This window comes from Chenopodium quinoa, unplaced genomic scaffold, assembly GCF_001683475.1.
Source record: "Chenopodium quinoa cultivar QQ74 unplaced genomic scaffold, ASM168347v1, whole genome shotgun sequence".
In the NCBI taxonomy this organism is placed as follows: domain Eukaryota; kingdom Viridiplantae; phylum Streptophyta; class Magnoliopsida; order Caryophyllales; family Amaranthaceae; genus Chenopodium; species Chenopodium quinoa.
In genome coordinates this window covers 776,963-801,459 of record NW_018742556.1, presented here as the reverse complement: position 1 = coordinate 801,459, position 24,497 = coordinate 776,963, and the positions used below count along the sequence as shown (strand labels likewise).

At 34.0% G+C, this 24,497-nt stretch overlaps 2 protein-coding genes across 2 annotated transcripts; one reads left to right on the top strand and one right to left on the bottom strand.

Annotated features, from left to right (window-relative positions):
- Positions 1-186: 186 nt before the first annotated feature.
- On the bottom strand, positions 187-6,817 carry LOC110720378 (protein ABHD17B-like). The gene is made up of 5 exons (XM_021899401.1): positions 5,785-6,817; positions 4,450-4,486; positions 3,377-3,613; positions 3,252-3,299; positions 187-976 (listed from the first exon to the last, which is right to left on the bottom strand). Exons 1-5 carry the CDS (start codon positions 6,090-6,092, stop codon positions 491-493), a joined length of 1,116 nt encoding a protein of 371 aa, XP_021755093.1. The 5' UTR covers positions 6,093-6,817; the 3' UTR covers positions 187-490.
- A 3,139-nt stretch (positions 6,818-9,956) lies between these two features.
- On the top strand, positions 9,957-18,944 carry LOC110720376 (peptide methionine sulfoxide reductase-like). Its single transcript, XM_021899399.1, has 5 exons — positions 9,957-10,180; positions 10,267-10,370; positions 10,468-10,593; positions 10,706-10,977; positions 18,770-18,944. The coding sequence occupies exons 1-5, from the start codon at positions 10,072-10,074 to the stop codon at positions 18,903-18,905; spliced, it is 747 nt and encodes a 248-aa protein (XP_021755091.1). The 5' UTR covers positions 9,957-10,071; the 3' UTR covers positions 18,906-18,944.
- Positions 18,945-24,497: the final 5,553 nt, after the last annotated feature.

The following is a 24,497-nucleotide window of genomic DNA, read 5'->3' as shown; positions in this document are numbered from 1 at the left end:
CTTTACACAAAGTCTTATATGTGGCTGGGGTTACTTCATCATTTTTATAGAGTTACTCGGTCAGTGTTATAGGGGTTACTTGATTGGTACTACAGGGGTTACTGAATCAATGTTATAGGAGTTACTTTAAGTGGTCACACGGTGTGGCCAGCCGCACACAAGACGAGCTGTAAGCTTTAATACTTGTTTACTTTCTGGAAAATAATACAATGCAACTTTGGTGCAACCTGCCACCAAGAAATAATACACGCATACGAGAAGTACTTTCTATTCAACTGAAAGTACAAGAAATCACTTGATAAAAACTCCGAATTATACACGCATGAAGTACAAGAGGTATGGACTAAAAAACAACTCAAGAATTAACACACTCAATAATCTATACTTTTTTTGGAGTTAATACATATTGTTACAGAAGCACGTGTAAGAATTAAAATTGCCTTCTAGCAAAGCTAAGAGTATCACTTAGTATAGATTCTCATATTCTTCATCACCATAATAAGCCCTTTTTTCTTCTAAATCTGTCAACTTGGTCAGTGCTCATTCGTGATTTTTCAGGCTTGCTAGTCTTCTTAGATTTTTCAAGCCGGCTATCTAAGCTGTTTCTAGAGACTTCTGGGAGGTCAGGATTCAACTCAAATGTGTCTTGATTCGTTGTTGTGGGAACCTTGACCTGATTGTCTGAAGACTTGCTTTGATTGTCTGAAGCCTTGCTTTGAGTGTCTGATTCTACCGTTGTTGACTCTTTGGAAGACCCATTAGATGCAGACTCTACGGCAGGATCTTTAGTCCCGTTTGAGCCTGCTTTGAATTTGTTAAGATATGATACAAACTTCTTCAAGTGTCTGATGTATTCAGGGTAGAGTTCAAGGTTGCAATGTCCACCCCCACTGAGCCACAAGGGTTCATACTTTTCCTTGCAGAGCTCATAAAGTTGTTTTCCATGGGAACAATCAACAACTTCATCGGCTGTTCCCTGGTAGAAAGTCCATGTATCACAATGTTCAGCTAGTACCATTTTCAATTTTTATAGGTGCACACTATTCAACTAAACAAAGGAAGCAAAGGCCACATTGTAATCTCAATTCATCATAAAAAAAAAAAAAACACTGATATAAAGGAAGTCACCCCAAAAAATCAAGTAGATGTAATACGGAAAATGGTCGTCTGTCATCACCCCCCCCCCCGGCGGACACACCCAGGCACAACATGTATACGTTATTATCATTATTTATTTTTTATTATTATTATTATTATTTTATTTTTATTTTTTTGTGGGAGGGGGGGGGGGAGGGGGTGTGGAGGGACACTACACACTAGTCTTAGTAGGTAAGACTACTTATCGGTCTACATGCATGAGGGTGAAACGGTAAAACTAGCATCAAGAATCACAAAACCAGGACACATAAATAGCGACTTTAAGAGTCCCCAACTCCCTAATGGCCATTGTTTAAACTTAGAGCTTTGGATCATACAGACTAAATGCTCACAAACCTAACCCTTTACTTACTTTTCTGTGGCTGGTCAATCTATGCCTTTCCAATCACTGTTTCGCAAAAATTAGAGCCCTCAGACAAGAGACACCCTTCTTTCACATACAACAGTGCTCACGGGAGGATCATGAGAAGTATTTGGGTATATGTATGAGATGATGTGTAAACATTTTGAAAATGGGGAGATCAGAGTCATCATAATAATAAATCTCAGGACCCGGTTGGGGGGGGGGTAATGTTTAGCAACTAATCTATGGGTTAAATAGAACAACATTGACAGCGGATACAAATTTTGTCAGCAACAGAAGCAATAATGGTAGACTAGCACTACAGAAGGAGCTACCACATAAATTACAAGAAACAAACTTATAGCAGAGCATTCAGAAGGAGCATGTAGCCATGTAGCAAAGAAATTTTCTTCAATCAAATTGAATTGAAAAGATTTCATCAATATTTATTTAGCTTTAATGATATCAAGAGGTTCAGAGTTGGACCACAAAGCAAATTTTTAAAGAAGGTTTTTGTATACACGCAGTTTAAAGTTGACTAATGACAGAGCCACAAAGTAGAAACTGCAAAGACACAAGTGTTCTCAAGAATTTTTTTATTTTTATTTTTTTTCCTTTCTTTTTTATATTTTTCCGAAAAGATGTCACAAAGTTTCACCCTAAATCAGGGGCGGAGCCATGTAGGAACAAGGGGGGACGGTTGTCCCCCCATTTTTCCAAAAAAAAATTTAATTTATGTTAGCTTAAATAAATGCTGTAAATAAGAATAAATACCTTACATGTATACCTTATATAACAAAGACAACATTTGGTCTGGTGGTTGATGGGCTTGAGTAAAGCTTGTATTTCTCTTTGATCCTAGGTTCGATTCTTTACCCGATCATTTTTTTTGTTTCTTTTTGCTATTTTTGGACTTTATTTTTATTTCATTTTATAGTTTATACAAAGTGCTCCTATTTAACTTCTTTTTCTTGTTTTTGGATTTTGCCATTTTTTTTTTTACTGGTTTTTAAATTTCATTATATAGTATGTAATTTATATATACAAAGTATTATAAGTCTTCAAACCTCTAACTACTCTCATTTAACTGTTTAATCAAGTATCGCCTTGTTGATAGTGATTACTAATGTGTTATTAAACTATTTGTAATGAACACATGTCTCCGTATTTTTTTATCTCTCTAATTATGTGTGCCTAAATTCTATTTTTTTTATAGCTTGTTTGGAACTAAGTTTCCAATTTTATTTTTAGTCAAAGAAAGTTTATTTATTTATTATTATTTTTTTTTTTAAAATGTAACCCAAATCCCTTTACATCTACTATCAATTTGTGTAAATGCTTATCATTTGATAAATCATATTTATCGATTATTAAGGATTACATACCTTAAAATTGGGGTTTACCAGCATAAAAAAAAAAAAATGGTTAATAAATTTCTTAATATGCAATTAATTTTTTAACAACTCCTCTTTCACCATATAAGAATAATTGTCATATCTCATAAGCGATTTCAAATATATATTAAACAATTTATGTGATCAATTTCTTTTTTCTTAATTATTGTCGATTATTAAACATCTAAAAATTGTCCCCCCGGATTACAAATCCTGGCTCCGCCACTGCCCTAAATTTCATATAACAATTAAGGTGTGTTGAATGAGTTTGCAAAGGCCATCATAACTCAATAAACAAAACTTAACAAATCTAGACCTACAGAAGTCAACATAAATGAGAAAAGAGTTGATCTTACATGGATCACTAAGACAGGACAATTCACCTGGGCCATTTTGTCAACGTTCTGAAACAAATTGAAGAAGAAATGTAAGCCCAATAAGTGAAAACATTTCATGCATTTATCTAAAAAAAAGTTGTTACCTTGTAAATATCAAACCAATAAGTCCTTTTGACAGGATAGAGAACCCTCACTCCAGAAAGGATTGGGCTATGCAGAACCACCCCTCTGAGGTTAGGAGTACGTGCAGCTAGATCAACTGTAGGACCACTGCCAACAGACTGACCATACAATATTAATTGCTCATCTTTCACCCCATACTTCTCCTTCAGGCATTTATATGCTGCATCAATGTCGGCGTATGTATTAGATTCAGTAGGCTGTTCCAAGGAAAAACAACGAATGTATGTCATGAGAAACATCATATAATGAATAAACCCTTTCTTTGCAAGATAAGAACCAAAGCAACAAGGCCTTTACCCACTATATGAAGTTGACAACAAACATCTGTAAAACATGATGAACAAAACCACATGAACACTCGAGTTTTTAAATAATAGACAAATGTGATAGATATAAACACAGAAGACAAAACATAAACAAAGTACATCTGTTTTGTTTAGATTTTTCATAGAGCTAATAGCAACTAAAGGGCATCCCATAGCCTCCATATATAGTTCATTAGAGCTAGCACACTGATGCTAATTATGATGCATATTCAAGAATCTGCATCTTCTTCGAGACTTGAATAAAGACAAACAGCAAGCATCATAATACACAGTATTTTACAAAATAATGAAATACATGTACCTAATATATATACTATATGTACACACGAATGGCTATATTATCAGAGAAAATCAACTTCCAAGCAGCCTAGGTCTTCAGATGCTATTTGATTTTAATTATATGTATGGGAGCAGGTTGGGCTATACCCTGTAAAAAATGAAGATTAAACAGAGAGGTACAGAGCCCATTTGAGCAAATACCAAGCATGGAGAAGGGTATTTTTTGGACCCTGGATGAGGGGGTGTAGGTTCATGCAAATTACTAAAGTCCTCCGTAATTGCCGCTTAGAATTTGGAAGTTAGAAACATTGGACATGAAAATATGCATTAAAGAAAATTCTAGAATAAAAAGACACATGATCCTGCTGACTAGTACAACACCACACAACGTATTGCTAGCAAAGCAAGCAGCAAAGATGAGTCATTACCTTTCCCGTTGACTGTCCATATCCGGAGTAGTCATACCTATAAAAACCCATAAAGATATTGTGATCAGAAAAGCAAGCTTCTTGGATATTTATTATGGTATTAAAATGTTGACAAACTCAGCACCGCAATGACGCCAGATTTGTAGGTCCATGACCAACACACATATGGTCAATTGGTCAGCATACATAAAATGAAGTAGCCTAGGTTTCAAAAGCAATGATGCCACATTTGTAGCTCCATGTACCAGCACACATATGGTCAATTGATAAGCTATAATATACATAAGATTAAGTAGACTAATTCAAAAACTACATAACAAACACGTTGTTGAGATCCACAATTTGACTACATGTTTCATCTTGCATCCGTAGCTTCTATTGACAAGATAATTTAAAAGATAAACTTCAGCAAGATAAGTTTACAAATATGAAAAGAGGGCACTATATGAGACAGTGAGACTCACTGGAATAAGGGATCTATATTCCTTTATTATGGTTAGTGCCACTAATATGACTGGAATATACATGATTATAATTCATCTTATTTAGCCATTTAATCAAAGAACATCTTGTATAAGGTATGATATTACAGACACCACTCATAATAACAAGAAAGTGATTAACACAGCCAATAACTCGAATCCTACTATCAACTTGCAAATAGAAAGAGTTAGAATGTATTTTTAACAAAAATAGCACCCATCAGAACAAAATCTTGACCCCTTACAATATTTAAGCACCCTCCAAATCCTAAACTTCGTCATTGTATCCTCAGCTCCTCACACATAAACATCTTTGTTCTGACACATAACATATAAGGCTCCAAATCAAGCACAATAGACCTAATAATTGCAGTCAACCTATTTCCTTATAAAGACTTAATAAGATGAACAAGCTTCAATTACTCCTCATTTTGCTCCATCTCAATTCTCCTCATCCATCCCATTTTAAATGATAATTTCAACTTCTGTTTGTAGCATGTCAGCTTGTGTTTATACAACACAATCAAAAACTTTCTTTTCAAGGACCAAATTCAAGATACACTACATAGTATTATAAAAACCAATATTTGTAAATTTCATGACTTTCCAAAAATCTGTTATCCGAGCCTCTAATAGTCTAATATATACCAAACTAATCAAAACCCTAAGCACTGTTTAATATCTATTCATAGAAAATTGGAAACTGTCAATTTTATTTTTTTTTGAATAGCAACTGTCAATTATTATCTAAAATAAGTACAATACAAGATTATTAACTTCATACTTTCTGGTGCAAACAAATTACAGCTAAATAACCCTTGAAACTAAAATAGATCAAAGATTAGAAAATTACCCCATAAGATTAACACGAAGGCGACTGCTAAGCTCCACAAAAAGCTCAAACATTTGACCTAAATCAGCAGCATTGCCATGAGAATAAAGCAAAGTAGAAGAGGCTTTAGGGTGCTTTACATAAACAGCAACGACGTCGTTTCCTCTCCGACTGCGGAGCTTCAAAACATCAACACCATCTCTTCTCGGAACTTCCGGTATTGACAATTTCTCATCGCCGGAATTCTCGTCGGAGATCACCGTGTATGACGGAGGAGCTGGCGGAAAAAAGGCAAATTTAGCAGCAATTGATGACGTCACTCCCCCCATTTTTCTTCTCTCTCATCAGATATTCCTGTTTCATAAACCTCTTCCCTAAGACATCTCTTCTTCTCCAAAATTCCGAAAAATTTCAAGCTCAAAATTTGACGACCCAAAAAAATTCCAGCTCAAAATCGATAACCCAGATAAAATTGAGCTAATAGATGAAGACCCAGAAAAAATTATCGACTACCTATACAAAATTCCAGCTCAAAATCGATACCCCAGAAAAATTAGAGCTAAAATACGATGACCCAGATAAATTCACCGACTACCCAGAACTTTCAGCTCAAAATCGATGACCCAACTAAAAATTGAGCTGAAAATTGAAGACCCAAAAAATAAAAATTTAAACACAAAATCGATAACCCAGAAAAAATTAAAGTTTGTATAAAGATGACCCTTTAGAGTTCAATCAAAACCCTGGAAAAGTGGGGGTGGGGAATCTTTAACGATGTGGGGTTTTTTGAACGTTGAAGGAGGGAAGTCAGCTTTTGAGAGGAGAGAGAAAGAGAGAGAGAGGGTATTTGTGAATTGTGATGACGGCGACAATGGGGGATGTAAGGTAAGGTGAGGTGAGGAGGTATGATTTTGATTGAATTTAATCAGAAAGAAAGAAGATTGATTATAATTTAGAAAGAAACAGAGTACTAATATACTTGTATTAATGATGGACTACAGAATTCCAATTGCAAAAAGAGGGGTTTCTGTAAATTATTAAATTTATGGTAATTTTTTTTTCTACAACAGATGTGGTAAAGAAAGTTTGGGTTCCTTTTTTACTCAATCAGAGGGACAAAAATAAATTCAGTGTTTTTGATTGATATGATATGATTGATTTTATTTTATTTGATTATTGGGTGGAGAGGAATATTAAGGTTTTTATTTTATTTTAATAAAAAGAGATGATTAGTGAAAATATTACTGGATGATTTATTGATTTGTCTGAAATTTTGTGGATGTTTGTATCACTTTACTATATAATCTAACAGTTTAAGGATATTTTCTCATTTTGGTCAATTCAATTCTTAGTCTTTGGCTCTTTGCTAGTGAAAACAAATTTCACCATATTTGTAGCAAACCATTAAACTTTAATAATACATCAAATTCCTCTTCCATCTCACCGTTCTACCCTATTTTAAATTCGTTATTCCGTCTTTATTTCTTTTTAATTATATGATTTGGTCTTATTTGACAATCAATTATTAGTTGTTTGGTTTGACTTCATTGAATTTACTGATTTGATGCGTTAGTTCTTAGTTGCCATTCAGTTGATATAATCGAAGATTGTAGATGGTTGATAATATCAATAGTTGATTACGCATCTATATGATAATGTTTTAGATAAAGGCTAACAACCGTTTTCAGATTGTAACGAAATTTGATTAAGGAGTTGTTGATGATGCTTGGCTATTTATAGTTGTCTTGTTGGTAGTGAAGTTAGTGATAGGCTCATAGGCCTAAGAAAGATGGGGTAAGGGAAAGAGGATGAGACTATGCATGTTTGTGTGGATGGTCTAGCATGCCTATTTCCATTATAAGGGGGAAAAATTAAGGTTGAGGTTTTTAAGGTGAAAATAACACGACTATTTAGAATACATTTGCATAACTCCTAGTGATTTTGATTGGATAACAATACTATATACATGATTGAAGTGAGACTTTCTTATTCTTAATATCTAGCAAAATGTTTTTAGACAAAGTTAAGGACTTATCTATCCATATTTGGAATTAAAACCACCTCATTTTCACTCTCCATTTTCTTTAAAATATTATTATGTTTATCATCATTCATCACAATCTTCACCATACATTAACTAATGATGAAGTCCCTTATTAAATGATCACATATGTACAAAGAAAATCATTTTTCCACAGATCCACTTATGAACAAAAGAGCTCTAGTGTTGAATTGAAGTTGATGCATGACTCATTTCATGTGGTAACATTTTGGTGTACTGTTGTGGGCTTTCAGTCTGCATATTATGGGCTTTAATTAATATCTCTCTGATATCTACAGTATTTTTTTAAAAAATAAAATTAGCATGATTTTAAAAAAAGAAAAAATAAATTTTTTAAAAAAAAAGAAAAGAAGAAGAAATAAAAAAATAATAATAATAATAATAATAATAATAATAATAATAATAAAAAAAAGATAGCAAGTAACATGCATAGTAGGGGCTCTCTATAATCAATAATCATCATCTCCAGATAATAATTTTGTCCTGTTGCATTTAACTTTTGTAAGATGATTATTTTGAGGCTGTTTTAGTTCTATATAAAGTGATTTTTGGAAGATAATTTTTGTTTCTTCTTTTTACTAACAATAAACAAAAGCTTTTGACAAATAAATGTAAAAAGAAGAAGAACAAAAAAAGTGAAAAGAAAGAACACATGAACACTATATAACATGCATTGTTTAATTTATGAGGTAAATAAAAATGTATTAAATAAATTAATACTCACTTTTTTTTCCTCTTAAAACTCAAGTTTAAGAGATGAATTTACATAATATGAGAATTTTTCTTATATGAGAACACTCTTTATGTTCTAAATTTTTACTCGTATGTTCTAAATTAAATCAAATGTTCTAATTTATATATATATATATATATATATTCTATCTTTTAGAACATGTTCAATCCTATAAAAATCAGGAATTTAGGGAGAACTCAAACTCAAAGGTGTGTAGCAACTCAAGAAAAGCAGATGTGGTATTGGCCTTGGAGCTTGGAGGTTTGACCAACGACCATGCAACTTTGCCTGCATTATTGGCCTTTTTATGGGACCAAAAAACTTTGAAATGTTAAAAAGTGTAAAATTTATAGGGTGGAGGTTGCCTTATCGTTATCATGATGTAGGAAATGTATACTTCAAATGTTTAAGTTTACCATAAAAATTAAGAAATACCCCATTTTAGCACTAATTATTGGATTATTGGACCATTATCGTCTAATTATCTTGTCTAAATCAACTCTCTTTGTTTAGTGTTAGTTTTCACAGTTTGGAAATTATTAATTTAACATCTAGTTAAATCTTTCTGGACAAATTGCAATTTTAATGTCCAAATTTGATGGATAATGCAAATAATCTATTTAGGTAAATAATTTTTTTGTACTTTTTATACTCCGTATAATTTAGTTTGTATTTCTTAGTTTAACCTAGAATACTTTTGTGTGTATATTTGTTTAATGGATAAGAAAGACAATAAATATTCTCACATGATATCCCGAGTATAGGTTTCTTTCCTCTCAAATCATAATCCTCTTCCGTACTCTCCCTCCATATTCTCCCATGGCCAAATCAAGCAAGCTCTATCCACCCACTCTTGTGAGTTGTGACTAACATCAAGACGTGCAATCTTTTCATTCATGTACACAAACAAGGTTTTGCTATGGATTGTTGTGATGCAATTGGTATATTAGTAGTGGTTACTTACTTACTTAGCTTTTGTCAATAATTCAATTCAAACAAACAAGGTTTTACCAAGGGTTGATATCGTGGTACAATTTGTATAGCCATGGTTGTTACATACTTCGAGTATTAACTTTGTTGATAATCCAATATATTTATTAGTCAAAATTAACACACTTTGACATTAAAATTATACAAACCATGTTTTTTTTAGTGGGTTGAGAAACTAAACTAATATAATATGGAAGTAATATCATTTAATATTTCATTCTATGTACTTGTAATTAGCTATCTCAAAGGTGTGAATCAATGGTCTGCAAGTTGTGTGCTAAAGAGTATCAAAGGAAGCTTCACTTCCACTTAATTTAATTACCATAATTTCATAAATTTTGGTCAAACTAACCCTATTTATACTCAAAAACATCTAAATCTACACTGATCTAACACGCTAATGCACAAAAAATCCACACTCATTTCCCACATCTTCTAGCTTTATTACTTCATAATACCTAAATTATCATATATAAGCTCAAATTCTCATAATTAATAATTCTATAACTATAATTATATAATAATGTATGAATTACTCCCTCAAATCAGTGATTACCCAGAATTCCAAAATGCATCATTACAATCTCAACAAGTACCACCTCAATTTCTGAAAACAGCAATCTTTGCTGGAGGTACAATAATACTATCCTCTTCTCTGTTTTTTGCTCTGTTTTTGATCCTGAATGATTGATTAAATTCTAATTAAGGGTTAATTCAGGAAGTTTTCGGGTACTCGAATCGGCATTTGGGAGCATCAATGGAGTTAACAAAACTTCCACTGGTTATTTTGGAGGAAGCCTTAGAAAACCATCATATGAAGAAGTAATTAGTAATTATTTTTTGATTAATTTCTAATTTTAATCAGGATTATTTAATAAAGCATGATTTAATTTAATTTAGTTAATTTTGGATTTAACAGGTAAGTGAAGGGGGAACTGGTCATACAGAAGCTGTCAAAGTAGAATATGATAGCAGTATCATTTCATTCTCATCACTTTGTGGTCTTTTCTGGGATATTCATGATCCCACTAACAAGGACTATCTTGTAAATTTAATTAACTTCTATTCTTTTTCTATTTTATTTTTACGTAACATTGTGATTTAACGTGACTAAGTCTGTTGTACATGGAGTAACGATTTGTATCGGAAAAATGCAGAATTTTGGGTTAAGCACCCATGAAAGATCAGTAATTTTTTACTCAACAGAAGAAGAGAGAAAAGAAGCACAAAAATCAAAGATTAGGAAGCAAATGAGGCTTAATAAGAAAATTGTCACAAAGATTTTGTCAAGGGAAAATTGTGAATTTTTTTTGGCAGAAAATCAATACCAGAAATATTATTTGCAGAAATATTATAAACTTTGTGGAAGTTTGGGCTTAAGAAGCACAGTGCAATTTGTGGAGTCAAATATAGCTTGCAAACTTAATGGGTAATTTAACTTTATAAGCATTCATTTTTCTTAATTATAGTTATACACTTTAATCTTTGCTAATGTTGATTAAGATATAAGTTTAATCTTTGATTCTTTGCTAATGTTGATTAGGACAGGCAATAAAAAGTCAACGATTTCATGCTAGCATGATGGTAGTTTACAGGAGTATAATATTTCATGTTCATGTTTATAATTACAAAGTTTTTTTTTTTTTTTTCTATCCCTTGTGTGTTTAGACATTTAGAATAATTATGTAGAGGGCACAAGGCATCCATTTGAATGTTAAAAGTCCTAGGAAAAATACTTTCGTAAAATACATAGTCAATGTGAGTATTTTATAAATATGGGTTGAATTGAAGATGATGCGTGCATCAATGTGAACGATGAGCATGTTGAAGAATTATTCCAAGAAAGTCAAGAAAGCATGAATCTATACTTGGAAGCTTCTTCAATAGGTCAAACTTACTATCGGGGGCATCAAGACAAAGCCACGCTTTGTATGGTGGCGTTCTTGGGAGTTCTTGAAGCTTCTTGATAGTTCTTTAAGGTTTCTTTAAAAGCTTTCTTAGGTTTTTGCTTACAAGTTTTTACCTTTCACTTGAAAGGGTTTTTCTTGTTTTAAGCACTTAGGATTTCTAATTGCATTAGGAATTGTTTTAGTCTAGTAGGCGTCAATAATAGCTTGGAGTGCAAGCTTGAGTTAGGATAAAATAGGCAAGTTTTATCTTAAGAGTAGTTAGAGTTTAAGTAGGATTAAATAACTAAATCAAAGTTATCTAAACTTGATTAAGTTATGCAATCCGTGGGTTTTTGTTAGGGGATTAGAATTCTAATTCAAGTGGGATTAGGATAATTGATTGAGTTTATAAATATAGGGTTGTAATCTTCGAATAATATACAAGTTTAATCATACATTCATAATAATATTTCTTATTGCTTTTGTTTAAGTTGGATTACTTAAATTCTTGATTGGTGGATTCCAATTTGCTGTTTTGTTTGTTTTAGTTAAAACAATCACCTAGGTTGATTAATTAGGTGGATTCTTGATTAATTAATCTAAGTTTCTTGCTTAATTCTTGGTGAATTTTCTGTATAGAATTAGGTTAGATTCATATCTTTGTGAGGCTTAGTTTTCGGACTAAAAATCACATCATCTTGGTATCAGAGCACAGTTTCGGTAGAATTTAAACTGGTGACGTTAGGCTTGGAATTTTTGGCTGAAATTTTGTGGCAAGATTCAGAAAACGTAGATCAACATTGTGTCAAAATTTCGTGTCAATTGGACGCGTAACGAAGTCTGTGCAACCTCAAACTTTTGAGAGTGTTACACAAAGTTGCGATCTGGAGAACGGTTCTTATTTGCTTCAAGAATCAATCAAGATTCAATCTTTTAATCAAGATTTTGCATAAACTAAACCTGGTTTGTGTAGGAGCAATGAGTGACGAAGAAATCCCAGGGATTCCAAGGGGTTTGAACCTTGATCAAGCGCATAACTTGCGGAGGGATCGTCAAATAGAGCGATTGTCACAACAATTGCAAGAAGTATTGGCTAGGCTTGACGAACGTGACAAAACTTCATCTTCAAGGAAGAACAAATCAGTTGCAATTTCTAGTTCAAGTGAAGACGAATATGAAAGGAGAAAAGCAAGTAGATCACGCCATAAAGATTCATCTTCGAGTGATGAACCTAGAAGGCATAGACGGAAGAACAAGGCCAAAGATGATGACCGAAATATAAGGTTAGATTTTCCGGAATTCAATGGTAGTATGCTAGACCCCGAAAAATATTTTGAGTGGGTTAGAAGAGCCGAAACACTCTTTGATTACAAGGAGTATGATGAACGAAAGAGGTGCAAACTTGCTGAATTAAAACTCACAGGTTATGCGAGTTTATGGTATGATAATCTCAAGAAAAAGAGACGCAAGGAGGGACGATCCAAGATCACTACTTGGACACAATTGCAGAAATATATGAAGCGTCAATTTGTGCCCCATGAGTACGTGCAAGAAGTGTATCTCAAGATGCAGACTTTTAAGCAAGGAAATCAATCCGTGGAGGCTTATTTGTGTGAGTTTGAGAAACTATGTTTATTGTGTGATTTAGAAGAAATTCTAGGGCACAAAATAGCACGTTTTATTGCAGGTTTGAACGAAAATGTTCAAGAGAAGATTGAATTGCACGAATACTATTCGTTTGAAGAAGTATGCAAGGCGGCCATTAAGGTTGAAAGACAATTCAAGGCCAAGAAGACCTCAAGTGTGAAACCGTTCACACGCACGTTCACAAAGGCTAGTGACAAGCCTACCTTTGATAGGACTTCTTCTAATCCGTATGCTAAAGATAACAAACCCAGAAACGAAGCTAGCAAGAAGGTGACCGAAGATAGAAAATGTTTCAAATGTGGGAGTGTTGGCCACATAGCAAGCAATTGCTACTCAAAACGCACTATGACGGCTCAAGAATGGGAAGAAGAGAAAGCTAGGTGCGAGGGAAATAGTGACATGGAGGTTGTGGTCGAGAAAGAACGTGATTTTGAAGAAGAGGAGGGTAGTGCCGAAGAGGTTGATGGTGAAACGCAAGGAAAGAGCTTGGTTCTAAGGAGAGCTCTTCACTCTAAACCTATGCCCGTTGAAGAGAATCAAAGAGAGAAAATCTTTTTAACAAGGTGCAAGGTGGAAGATCGATTGTGTGACGTAATAATAGACTCGGGAAGTTGCACAAATGTGGTGTCTACAACTTTGATCAACAAATTAGAGTGGCCTACAACCGATCACCCAAAACCTTACAAGCTACATTGGCTCAATGATGCTAGTGACGTGAAGGTAACGAAACGAGCCCTAATCACCTTTTCAATTGGCAAATATCATGATAAAGTTTTATGTGATGTATGCCCTATGGATGCTTGTCATATCTTATTGGGTAGACCATGGCAATATGATAGATTTGTCAAGTTTAATGGTAGGACAAATGTGTATATAATTCGAAAAGGAAAGGGGGAAAAATCATATGCATTGAAACCACTTGTTGATCATAGAATTAACCCTAGTTCAAAAGGTGCATATTTAATTGGGGAAAAGGAGTTGGAGAAAGAGATCAACAACAACAATATAGTATATATTATGGTGGCTAACAATGTGCAAGTGAATGAAAGTAAACAAGAAAAGAGGCCCGTGGAATTAGAAGTAGTATTGCAAGAGTATTGTGATGTTTTTCCTAGTGAATTACCACCGGGATTACCACCAATTCGTGGTATTGAACATCAAATTGATCTTATTCCGGGAGCTCCACTACCTAACAAGGCAGCATATAGAAGTAATCCGGAAGAAACAAAGGAAATGCAACGTCAAATAGAGGAATTGATGCAAAGAGGCTACGTGAAAGAGAGTATGAGCCCATGTGCCGTGCCTACATTGTTAGTTCCAAAAAAAGATGGGAGTTGGCGCATGTGCATTGATAGTAGGAGTGTGAACAACATAACCATCAAGTATAGATTTCCTATACCTAGACTTGATGATTTGTTAGACGAATTGCATGGTTCAAAGCTATTTTCCAAGATTGATCTTATGAGTGGCTATCATCAAATACGCATGAGGGAAGGAGATGAATGGAAGACGGCTTTCAAGACTAAAGTGGGGTTGTATGAGTGGTTGGTCATGCCTTTTGGTCTAACCAATGCGCCCAGTACATTTATGAGATTGATGAACGAGGTGTTGAAACCATTTCTTGGAAGGTTCGTAGTTGTTTACTTGGATGACATATTAATTTATTCTGAAAATTTCAATGATCATCTAATGCATTTGAGAAGCGTTTTGGAGGTTCTTAGGGAGAAGAAGTTGTACGCAAAATTGGAAAAATGTTATTTTCTTGTTCCTAGCGTGACGTTTCTAGGGTATGTAGTATCCAAAGATGGTGTGTCCGTGGATCAATCCAAGGTTGAAGCTATCAAGACTTGGCCCGTACCTACCAATGTGAGTGAAGTTAGATCGTTTCATGGTCTAGCGTCGTTTTATAGAAGATTTGTGAAGAATTTTTCCACGATAGTTGCACCTATGACTGAATGCTTGAAGAAAGACAAGGGAAAATTCGAGTGGACCAAGGAAGCCCAACGTGCATTTGATTTGGTCAAAAGGAAGCTATGTGAAGCACCCGTACTTGCATTGCCGGATTTTTCACAACCATTTGAGGTAGAGACCGACGCTAGTGGTGTAGGGATTGGTGCCGTTTTGGTTCAAAAGAAGCGCCCTATTGCCTATTTTAGTGAGAAATTAAACGGTGCTAGATTGAACTATTCTACCTATGACAAGGAGTTCTATGCTATTGTGCGAGCATTGGACCATTGGAGTCACTATTTGCGCCCAAATCACTTTGTGTTGCATAGTGATCACGAAGCTTTGAAGTACATTCATGGTCAACAAAAATTGAACCCTAGACATGCTAAATGGGTAGAGTTTCTACAAGCTTTCAATTTTTCTTCAAAGTATAAGGAGGGGAAAGCAAATGTAGTGGCCGATGCACTATCTAGAAGACACACGTTGCTTGGAGTGTTGAATTGTAAACTACTTGGTTTCGCGTTAATCAAGGAGTACTATAAGGGGGACGTGGATTTCTCTACAATCCTAGAGGAGTGTTCCAAGGGGGCCGTAGGTTCCTATGTTTTACAAGACGGTTTTCTTTTCAAGGGGAATCGTTTGTGCGTGCCTAAGTGTTCTATTAGAGAATTAATAGTAAGAGAAGTGCATGGAGGAGGGATAGCGGGACATTTTGGCATAACGAAAACATTAACTATGCTGCAAGAGCATTTTTATTGGCCTAGAATGCTAGCGGATGTACAATCAATAGTTTCTAGGTGTGCAACATGTCAAAAAGCCAAGGCTACGTTTCATCAAGGCTTATATACGCCCTTGCCCGTGCCAGATTCACCTTGGGAAGACGTGTCTATGGATTTTGTAGTTGGTTTGCCAAGGACTCAAAGAGGAAAGGACTCAATCATGGTTGTAGTGGATCGATTTTCCAAGATGGCTCATTTCATACCTTGTCACAAAGTGGACGATGCTATGAAAGTGGCGGAATTGTATTTCAAGGAAGTGGTGAGACTACATGGGTTGCCGAACAGTATTGTGAGTGATCGTGATACAAAGTTCATGAGTTTCTTTTGGAAATCACTATGGAAGTTGGTGGGAACGAAGCTGTTATTTAGTACATCATATCACCCGCAAACGGACGGACAAACGGAGGTAACAAATCGAACTCTTGGTGTGCTTTTACGTGGACTAGTGAGCAAAACACAAAAAGATTGGGATATTAAGCTTGCTCATGCCGAGTTTGCTTACAATAGATCACCTACTTATGCCACAAAACACACACCATTCGAAGTTGTTTATGGTGTCAATCCAAAAATGCCCATTGATTTAATTGAAATTCCAAAAGGGGAAGTGATTCATAAGGATGCCGAGACTAAAATCAAGTACATGATAAAGCTACACGCACAAGTTAGAGCTAGGATTGAACGTGTCAATGAACTCTACAAAGCACGAGCTAACAAGAACAAAAAGCCACAAAGTTTTGAAGTTGGCGACTTGGTGTGGCTACACTTGAGAAAAGAGAGATTTCCTAACAAACGAAAGAATAAATTGATGCCAAGAAGTGAGGGGCCGTTCAAGATTATTGAGAAGATCAATGAGAATGCATATAAGCTTGAATTGCCGGGAGAATATGGTGTAAGCGCAACATTTAATATTGGGGATTTGGTGAAGTATTTGCCAGATGGTGCTATTGAAGATTTGAGGGCAAATTCTTTTGAAGAAGGGGAGGATGATGCGTGCATCAATGTGAACGATGAGCATGTTGAAGAATTATTCCAAGAAAGTCAAGAAAGCATGAATCTATACTTGGAAGCTTCTTCAATAGGTCAAACTTACTATCGGGGGCATCAAGACAAAGCCACGCTTTGTATGGTGGCGTTCTTGGGAGTTCTTGAAGCTTCTTGATAGTTCTTTAAGGTTTCTTTAAAAGCTTTCTTAGGTTTTTGCTTACAAGTTTTTACCTTTCACTTGAAAGGGTTTTTCTTGTTTTAAGCACTTAGGATTTCTAATTGCATTAGGAATTGTTTTAGTCTAGTAGGCGTCAATAATAGCTTGGAGTGCAAGCTTGAGTTAGGATAAAATAGGCAAGTTTTATCTTAAGAGTAGTTAGAGTTTAAGTAGGATTAAATAACTAAATCAAAGTTATCTAAACTTGATTAAGTTATGCAATCCGTGGGTTTTTGTTAGGGGATTAGAATTCTAATTCAAGTGGGATTAGGATAATTGATTGAGTTTATAAATATAGGGTTGTAATCTTCGAATAATATACAAGTTTAATCATACATTCATAATAATATTTCTTATTGCTTTTGTTTAAGTTGGATTACTTAAATTCTTGATTGGTGGATTCCAATTTGCTGTTTTGTTTGTTTTAGTTAAAACAATCACCTAGGTTGATTAATTAGGTGGATTCTTGATTAATTAATCTAAGTTTCTTGCTTAATTCTTGGTGAATTTTCTGTATAGAATTAGGTTAGATTCATATCTTTGTGAGGCTTAGTTTTCGGACTAAAAATCACATCAGAAGACGACTAAAATAATAAAAAGAGTGAAGGAAAAAAAAACACATTTCAGGACTACTATGGGCTATTTACAATTTCAAAAGTATACTTGTTCTTAAAAAAGTTATTTGTTGATTACATGATCAATTTTTTTTTTAAGTATTAGATTAAAATACATTTCACTTAATTACTTTTTTGATTGATTTATACTCCGTAATATTCTACATTTATCATTGATGGTGTTGTCTAAAATCACTTGTTTTATTATTTTATATTTTTTTAAAACTAGAAATTATAGGTTTCATAGTTGCAATAAATTATGAACTCTAATACAAGTAGTACTATTAAGTACGGATAAATTAACAAAGTGCAGTTACAAGATTTATTAAATGACACAAATCTAATCTACATGAATAAATTTCTGTATGATTATTGATTGAATTGGATTTATTTCAGAAATTATTCGATGATGTACCAGGATGTACCTTCGTCATGTCCATGTTCAACCATACAGGCCCCTGGTCATTAGCTTAATCAATACACTCTAATAATTTTCCTACTTTTATAAAATCAAAATCTTTTGGTATAGTGGGCCTAATAATCTAATTACATTTTAGGGCCTTGGATTATGATAAAAGCAAATTTATGTCTTTGCCCAAACATATAAAGCCCATTTTATTGTTTAGGTAATAATGTCATTGTGGATCCAATCTTTACAGCTTTGATGCCTTTAAACTTTTAAGTAACTAAAGCATGCATGCATTTGTTGTATGAGGATGACATACTTTTTTTGAGTTTGCCACATCCGATTCAACAGAGATTAGCTCCAACTACATTCGGATCTGACCCGAGTTGCACACCTGGTTTATGGTGGACGAGTCTCCCAACAACCAACAAGAGTATTGGGCATTCGGTGAGACTCGAACTCGAGACCTCCCTTAAGCGACATCAAGTTGTGGGTTTACCGCTTGAGCCAACTCTTATGCTGGTTATGAGGATGACATACAATAACTAATTTGTTGTAAGAGTGGAGTGACTTTTATAATACGAAATTACAAAAGTACTTGTACTCTGTATATTTTAAGGGGTGACTTTTTTTTTTTTATTATTGGTGTAAGTTGTAATAATGCTTCTTGATAAGTTTGGTGACTCAATATTACATGAGATTGTTTGTCATAGAGTTATTTTTTTTTGGTTTGTGCAGAATATTGGGGATGATTAATGAAGAACAGAAACTTGATGAACTTGCAATTTTTCTGGAAATTCAGGAGTTGTCTAATCATGCAAAGTTAGCTTGTGAAGAGATTATTGAAGATTTAAGAGAATTGAAAGAGAAGTAATACACAAATATGTAACAAGCATATAATGGTTTTATATTTTGTTCCTAAGTGTAATTTCCTATTGCCATATTATTATAGCTAACGGTCCGAGCTAGACATTAAAATGATAAATATAATTCATCCAATTTTTAAAATTATATTATTACCTAATATGGTTCAAAATAGATAAAAATAGCTTAAAAACCAACTTAGTTTTTTATTTTTAGGGCCTGTTCACATTTACTTAATTTAAATTCAGTTCAGCTCTAATTAGTTTAGTTCAGTTTAGTTCAGCTCCTAATTTTCCTCTCTCATAAAATATTCATTTCAGCTCATTTCAACTCTAATCACTTCAGTTTGGTTCAGCTCCAATCAGTTTAGTTTAGTTCAGTTCAGTAAATGTGACAGACCCTTAATACCCGGTCTAAAATTTATATCGTTTTAACAATATATTTTTCTACTTCTTCAAGTCAATTTTTCTAGTTTTTGAGAAGATCATCCTTAATCAAATCACTACATAATTACTTTACTTTGATGTTACATTGCATCTATTTATGATAAAATGAAACTATTGTGGGGTTTATACTTTATAGTAAGTGGGAAATTATTAAGATATTTTTTAACAAAAAAATTAGCTCTTTAACTCTCACTATAAAAAGTGAATTGTATGATTAGTAGAAAACTAAAGTGTATTGTTGATAGAGATTGGTGAGTTTGCTAGTTTTAATTGAGTAACATAGAAGCTTTACTAATTGGTGATGGAGAAATCCACTAGGCACAACATTATGAGTTTATTAATTTCATGCAATCAGTTTGGTAATAGTTACAAACTAACGTCATTTTACACCTTAACTCAATGATTATGTTTCTTAATCGCAAATTAAGATTTTTGTGGCTAATGTTATAATACACCACACTCACCACGTGGTTGTATTTACAATCACATTGCCAACTCGTCATGGTACGTACTATGTTAGCAAGCTACACAAGTTATCAAAAGCTTGTTTAATTACACTGTAAATTTCATATAGCTCACTGGTTGGACGGTTGTGTTCGGCGACGTCAATTATTGTATTTTCAGTTTTAGTCTTAGTTGACAGTTGTGTTTTGTTGTTTTAGTTTTTTTTTTTTTATAGCTCTTTTGTCAAAGAAAAAAAAAACACTTTTATATGAGGGTTACAGATACACGTAAGCTCATATAAGCACTCGTATGTTGTATTTTGTAAAAATTCAACTTTATGACCTCAATGTTATATATACTTATATATATGGTGAATTTTTAACTTAATACGTTAATTAATTTGTTTGGTTCATTTAATTCACTTGAATTGTTAGAGTTGCTACAATTTCATAGTGAGGATGAGGATTATAATTACAAGACAAATTAGTATTTGCATAATATTTCAGGACTTTATTTTAAAAAAAGACATTTAAAGAAACACGACGATTATATAATAGCCACATTTGTTTTTATCAATTTTAAAACGCAAGCGTACTAAAAGTAGTTGTTATTATTGCATTTAGTTATTGTGCATTTGTAGTAGTTTTATGTTAAAGGTTAATTGTCACATTATTAGTGTATACTTAAATGTCATAATAGACTGATGGCTAATAGTAGAGTGAACGACTTTGATTCAGATCCTGTTTGTTTATTTAACTTATCTCAGTCAAAATAAGTTAAACAAGAATATATTCAAAATATTATACAAGAGTAATTAAGTTTAGACAAAATAAGTTTTTTTTTTTTTTTTTCAAAAGTTTCAATTACAATTTCAAATAAGTTCAAACAAATTATGTTCATACAAATTCATAGGTTAACTAAATAACTAAAAATATAATTTATAAAAAATGAGACGAATCAAACAAAATTTAAAAGAGATGGGTGACTTTAAGAGGTAGCAATCAAATTATGCTAAAACCTAGTACCAAAAAAATCACTTTATATTTACAACACCATGTTTTTCAGAAGACTTGCATCATTAATTAGCTACTTCAAATATTACTATTGACAAGTAAATGTGTTTTCAAATAAGGTTATGTAAATAAATACTTCAATTGGATACATATAATTGAAGGTGTTATATCTTCGATAAGTGCAATTACTAGATATATCAAGGATCATAATTATGGAGATAATTAGTTCATTTTATAGGGACGTCAATATTTGGTGCTAGATATGACAATTGATCTTTGGGCTAGTTAAATAGTTCATGGCCTTATAGAATGGATTCTATAAGGTCACACACAAGAGTACTGGGTCAAACAAGTTAGAGGCCCATTATTGGGCCTCATGAGTTTATGGCATGCCACATTGATTGTTGGGCTAGGATAGTTTGATGAGCTTAGAATGTTTTGGGATTGACATGGATTTATTTAGAGATGTGATCTATAAATATAATTCATGTCTAGGGTTGTATGATATAACAATTAACAGTTAATTGTGAACCAAGCAACAAAATCCCAAAACCCTAATTCTCTCTCTCTCCACTCGGCCCTCTCTCTCCTCCTTGTCCGTACACCCGCCCCTCTTGGGTGGCGTGTGTGGTGGTTGTTTGGGAGGTTCGTGGTGTGCTCATGACTCACATCTCCGTCAAAGATTGATTGAAGTTTTCGATCATAACCAACTAGCATTAATGGGGTTTGATCCGTGCTCGTGGACTCAGTAGAGGAATCACACGTGGGGTTCTTATTCTCCTTATTGTTCTTGCTCGATCATACATGGAATCACGCTACAAAGGTATTAATTCTAATTGTTTATGTGTTATGCATGATCTTGGGATTAGGTGCTATATGAATATGATTCATGTTTTTCGCAATTCGTACCTATAAACTCCTACAATCATAATCTATCGTAAAATTTCATGTAATAATTTTTAAACATTCAATGAAAGTTATCTATACAATACGAGTAGAGCTGTCAAAAGTTGAGCCGACCCGAAATACCGACTCAAACCCGATTATTAACCGACCCATCTGAACCTGAAAAAATGGTGACCCAAACCCGACTTGACCCGACCTGAAACCAACCATAGACCCTAGTTGACCTGAGTATGTGAGACCCAAACCCGAACATGAACTAACCTGAAGATGTCCCGACCCGAATGTAACCCGTAAATTATTGACCTCAACCAAACCCGACTTGAATCGAAATTGACCCAAACCAGTTTTAACCCGTCAAAACCCGAATTTAACCCGACTTGTTACTAATCTGACCTGAATTCAACCCGACCCTTTCCTAACACGACCCGAATGTAATTTTTTGACTTTTTTTTCCCGAAAATAAAATTTTCCGAAATGTTTACCATGGTCCCTAATACCCTCTGAGAGTCCAATTGGGTGGGTGGGACCATCCAATTTGCCTTTAAACGGTCGATTTACGCATTTACAACTTACAATGATTTCGTTAACTCAAGCCTACCAGAAACATTTATGACAACATATAATGATCATTTATGTTTCCAAACAGCATTATATGACTCCGAGATGTATCACCTATAATTTCAAGACTTTTCGTCACCGGGCCCCAAAACCTTCAAAATTTCTCAAAAAGTGTGGATATTAGCCTTCAATTTTGTAATTTTTTGACTATTTTTTGCCTGAAAATAAAATTTGCCGAGATGTTTACCATGGTCCCTAATACCCTCTGGGAGTCCAACTGGTTGGGTGGAACCATCTAACTTGCCTTTAAACGGCCAATTTACTGATTTACAACTTGCACCAATTTCATTAATTCAAATCTACCACGAACATTTATGACAATATATAATGATCATATATGGTTCCAAATGGCATTATATGACTCCGAGATGTATCCTCTAAAATCTTAAGTCTTTTCGACACCGTGTCCCGAAACCTCCAAAATTTCTCAAAAAGCGTGGATATTAGTCTTTAATTTTGGATTTTTTTTTGCCCGAAAATAAAAATTGCCGAAATTTTTACCATGGTCCCTAATACCCTCTGGGAGTCCAATTGGGTGGGTGGAACCATCCAATTTGCCTTTAAACAACCAATATACCAATTTACAACTTGCACCGATTTCATTTTGTCAAGCTTACCACGAACATTTATGACAACAAATAATGAACATATATGGTTCCAAACGGCATTATATGACCCCGAGATGTATCACCTAGAATTTCAAGACTTTTTGTCGTCGGGCCCCGAAACCTCCAAAATTTCTCAAAAAGTGTGGATATTAGCATCCAATTTTGTAATTTTTTGACTTTTTTTGCCCGAAAATAAAATTGCCAAAATGTTTACCATGGTCCCTAATACCCTCTAGGAGTCCAATTGGTGTGGTGGAACCATCTAACTTGCCATTAAACGACCAATTTATTGATTTACAACTTGCACCGGGCCAATTTCATTAATTCAAGTCTACCACGAACATTTATGACAAAATACAATGATCATATATGGTTCCAAACGGCATTATATGACTCCGAGATGTATCCTCTAAAATCTTAAGTCTTTTCGACACCGTGTCCCGAAACCTCCAAAATTTCTCAAAAAGCGTGGATATTAACTTTCAATTTTGGATTCTTTTTACTTTTTTTCACCCGAAAATAAAAATTGCCGAAATTTTTACCATGGTCCCTAATACCCTCTGAGAATCCAATTGGGTGGGTGGAACCTTCTAATTTGACTTTAAACGGCCTATATACCGATTTACAACTTGCACCGGTTTCATTTTTTCAATCCTACCACGAACATTTATGACAACGAATAATGATCATATATGGTTCCAAACGGCATTATATGACCCCGAGATGTATCACCTAGAATTTCAAGACTTTTTGACATCGGCCTTCAATTTTGTAATTTTTGACTTTTTTTTTCCCGGAAATAAAATTTGCCAAAATGTTTGACATGGTCCCTAATACCCTCCGAGAGTCCAATTGGGTGGGTGGAACCATCCAATTTGCCTTTAAACGACCAATTTAGGGATTTATAACTTACAACGATTTCATCAACTCAAGCCTACCACAAACATTTATGACAACATATAATGATCATTTATGTTTCCAAACGGCATTATATGACTCCGAGATGTATCCCCTAAAATCTTAAGTCTTTTCGACACCGTGTCCCGAAAACATTCAAAATTTCTCAAAAAGCATGGATAAGCCTTTAATTTTGGATTTTTTATTACTTTTTTTCGCCTGTAAATAAAAATTGCCGAAATTTTTACCATGGTTCCTAATACCCGTCGGGAGTCCAATTGGGTGAGTGGAACCATCCAATTTAACGTTAAACGACCAATATTTTTCGATTTACAACTTGCACCGATTTCATTTTTTCAAGCCTACCACGAACATTTATGACAACAAATAATGATCATATATAGTTCCAAACGGCATTATATGACCCCGAGATGTATCACCTTGAATTTCAAGACTTTTCGTCACCGGGCCCTGAAACCTCCAAAAAGTGTGGATATTAGCCTTCAATTTTGTAATTTTTTGACTTCTTTTTGCACGGTAATAAAATTTTCCGAAATGTTTACCATGGTTCCTAATACCCTATATGTGTCCAATTGGTTGCGTGAAACCATCTAACTTGCCCTTAAACGATCAATTTACTTATTTACAACTTGCACCAATTTCATTAATT

Excerpts from the sequence above, each read along its gene's own strand:
- LOC110720378 (XM_021899401.1), bottom strand. The coding sequence starts at position 6,092 with ATGGGGGGAGTGACGTCATCAATTGCTGCTAAATTTGCCTTTTTTCCG. Across the intron at positions 4,487-5,784 it reads CTTCGTGTTAATCTTATGGG|GTATGACTACTCCGGATATG; the intron begins GTAATTTTCTAA and ends GGGTTTTTATAG. Across the intron at positions 3,614-4,449 it reads ATGGACAGTCAACGGGAAAG|CCTACTGAATCTAATACATA; the intron begins GTAATGACTCAT and ends TCCTTGGAACAG.
- LOC110720376 (XM_021899399.1), top strand. The coding sequence starts at position 10,072 with ATGTATGAATTACTCCCTCAAATCAGTGATTACCCAGAATTCCAAAAT. Across the intron at positions 10,371-10,467 it reads GAAAACCATCATATGAAGAA|GTAAGTGAAGGGGGAACTGG; the intron begins GTAATTAGTAAT and ends TGGATTTAACAG. Across the intron at positions 10,978-18,769 it reads ATAGCTTGCAAACTTAATGG|AATATTGGGGATGATTAATG; the intron begins GTAATTTAACTT and ends TGGTTTGTGCAG.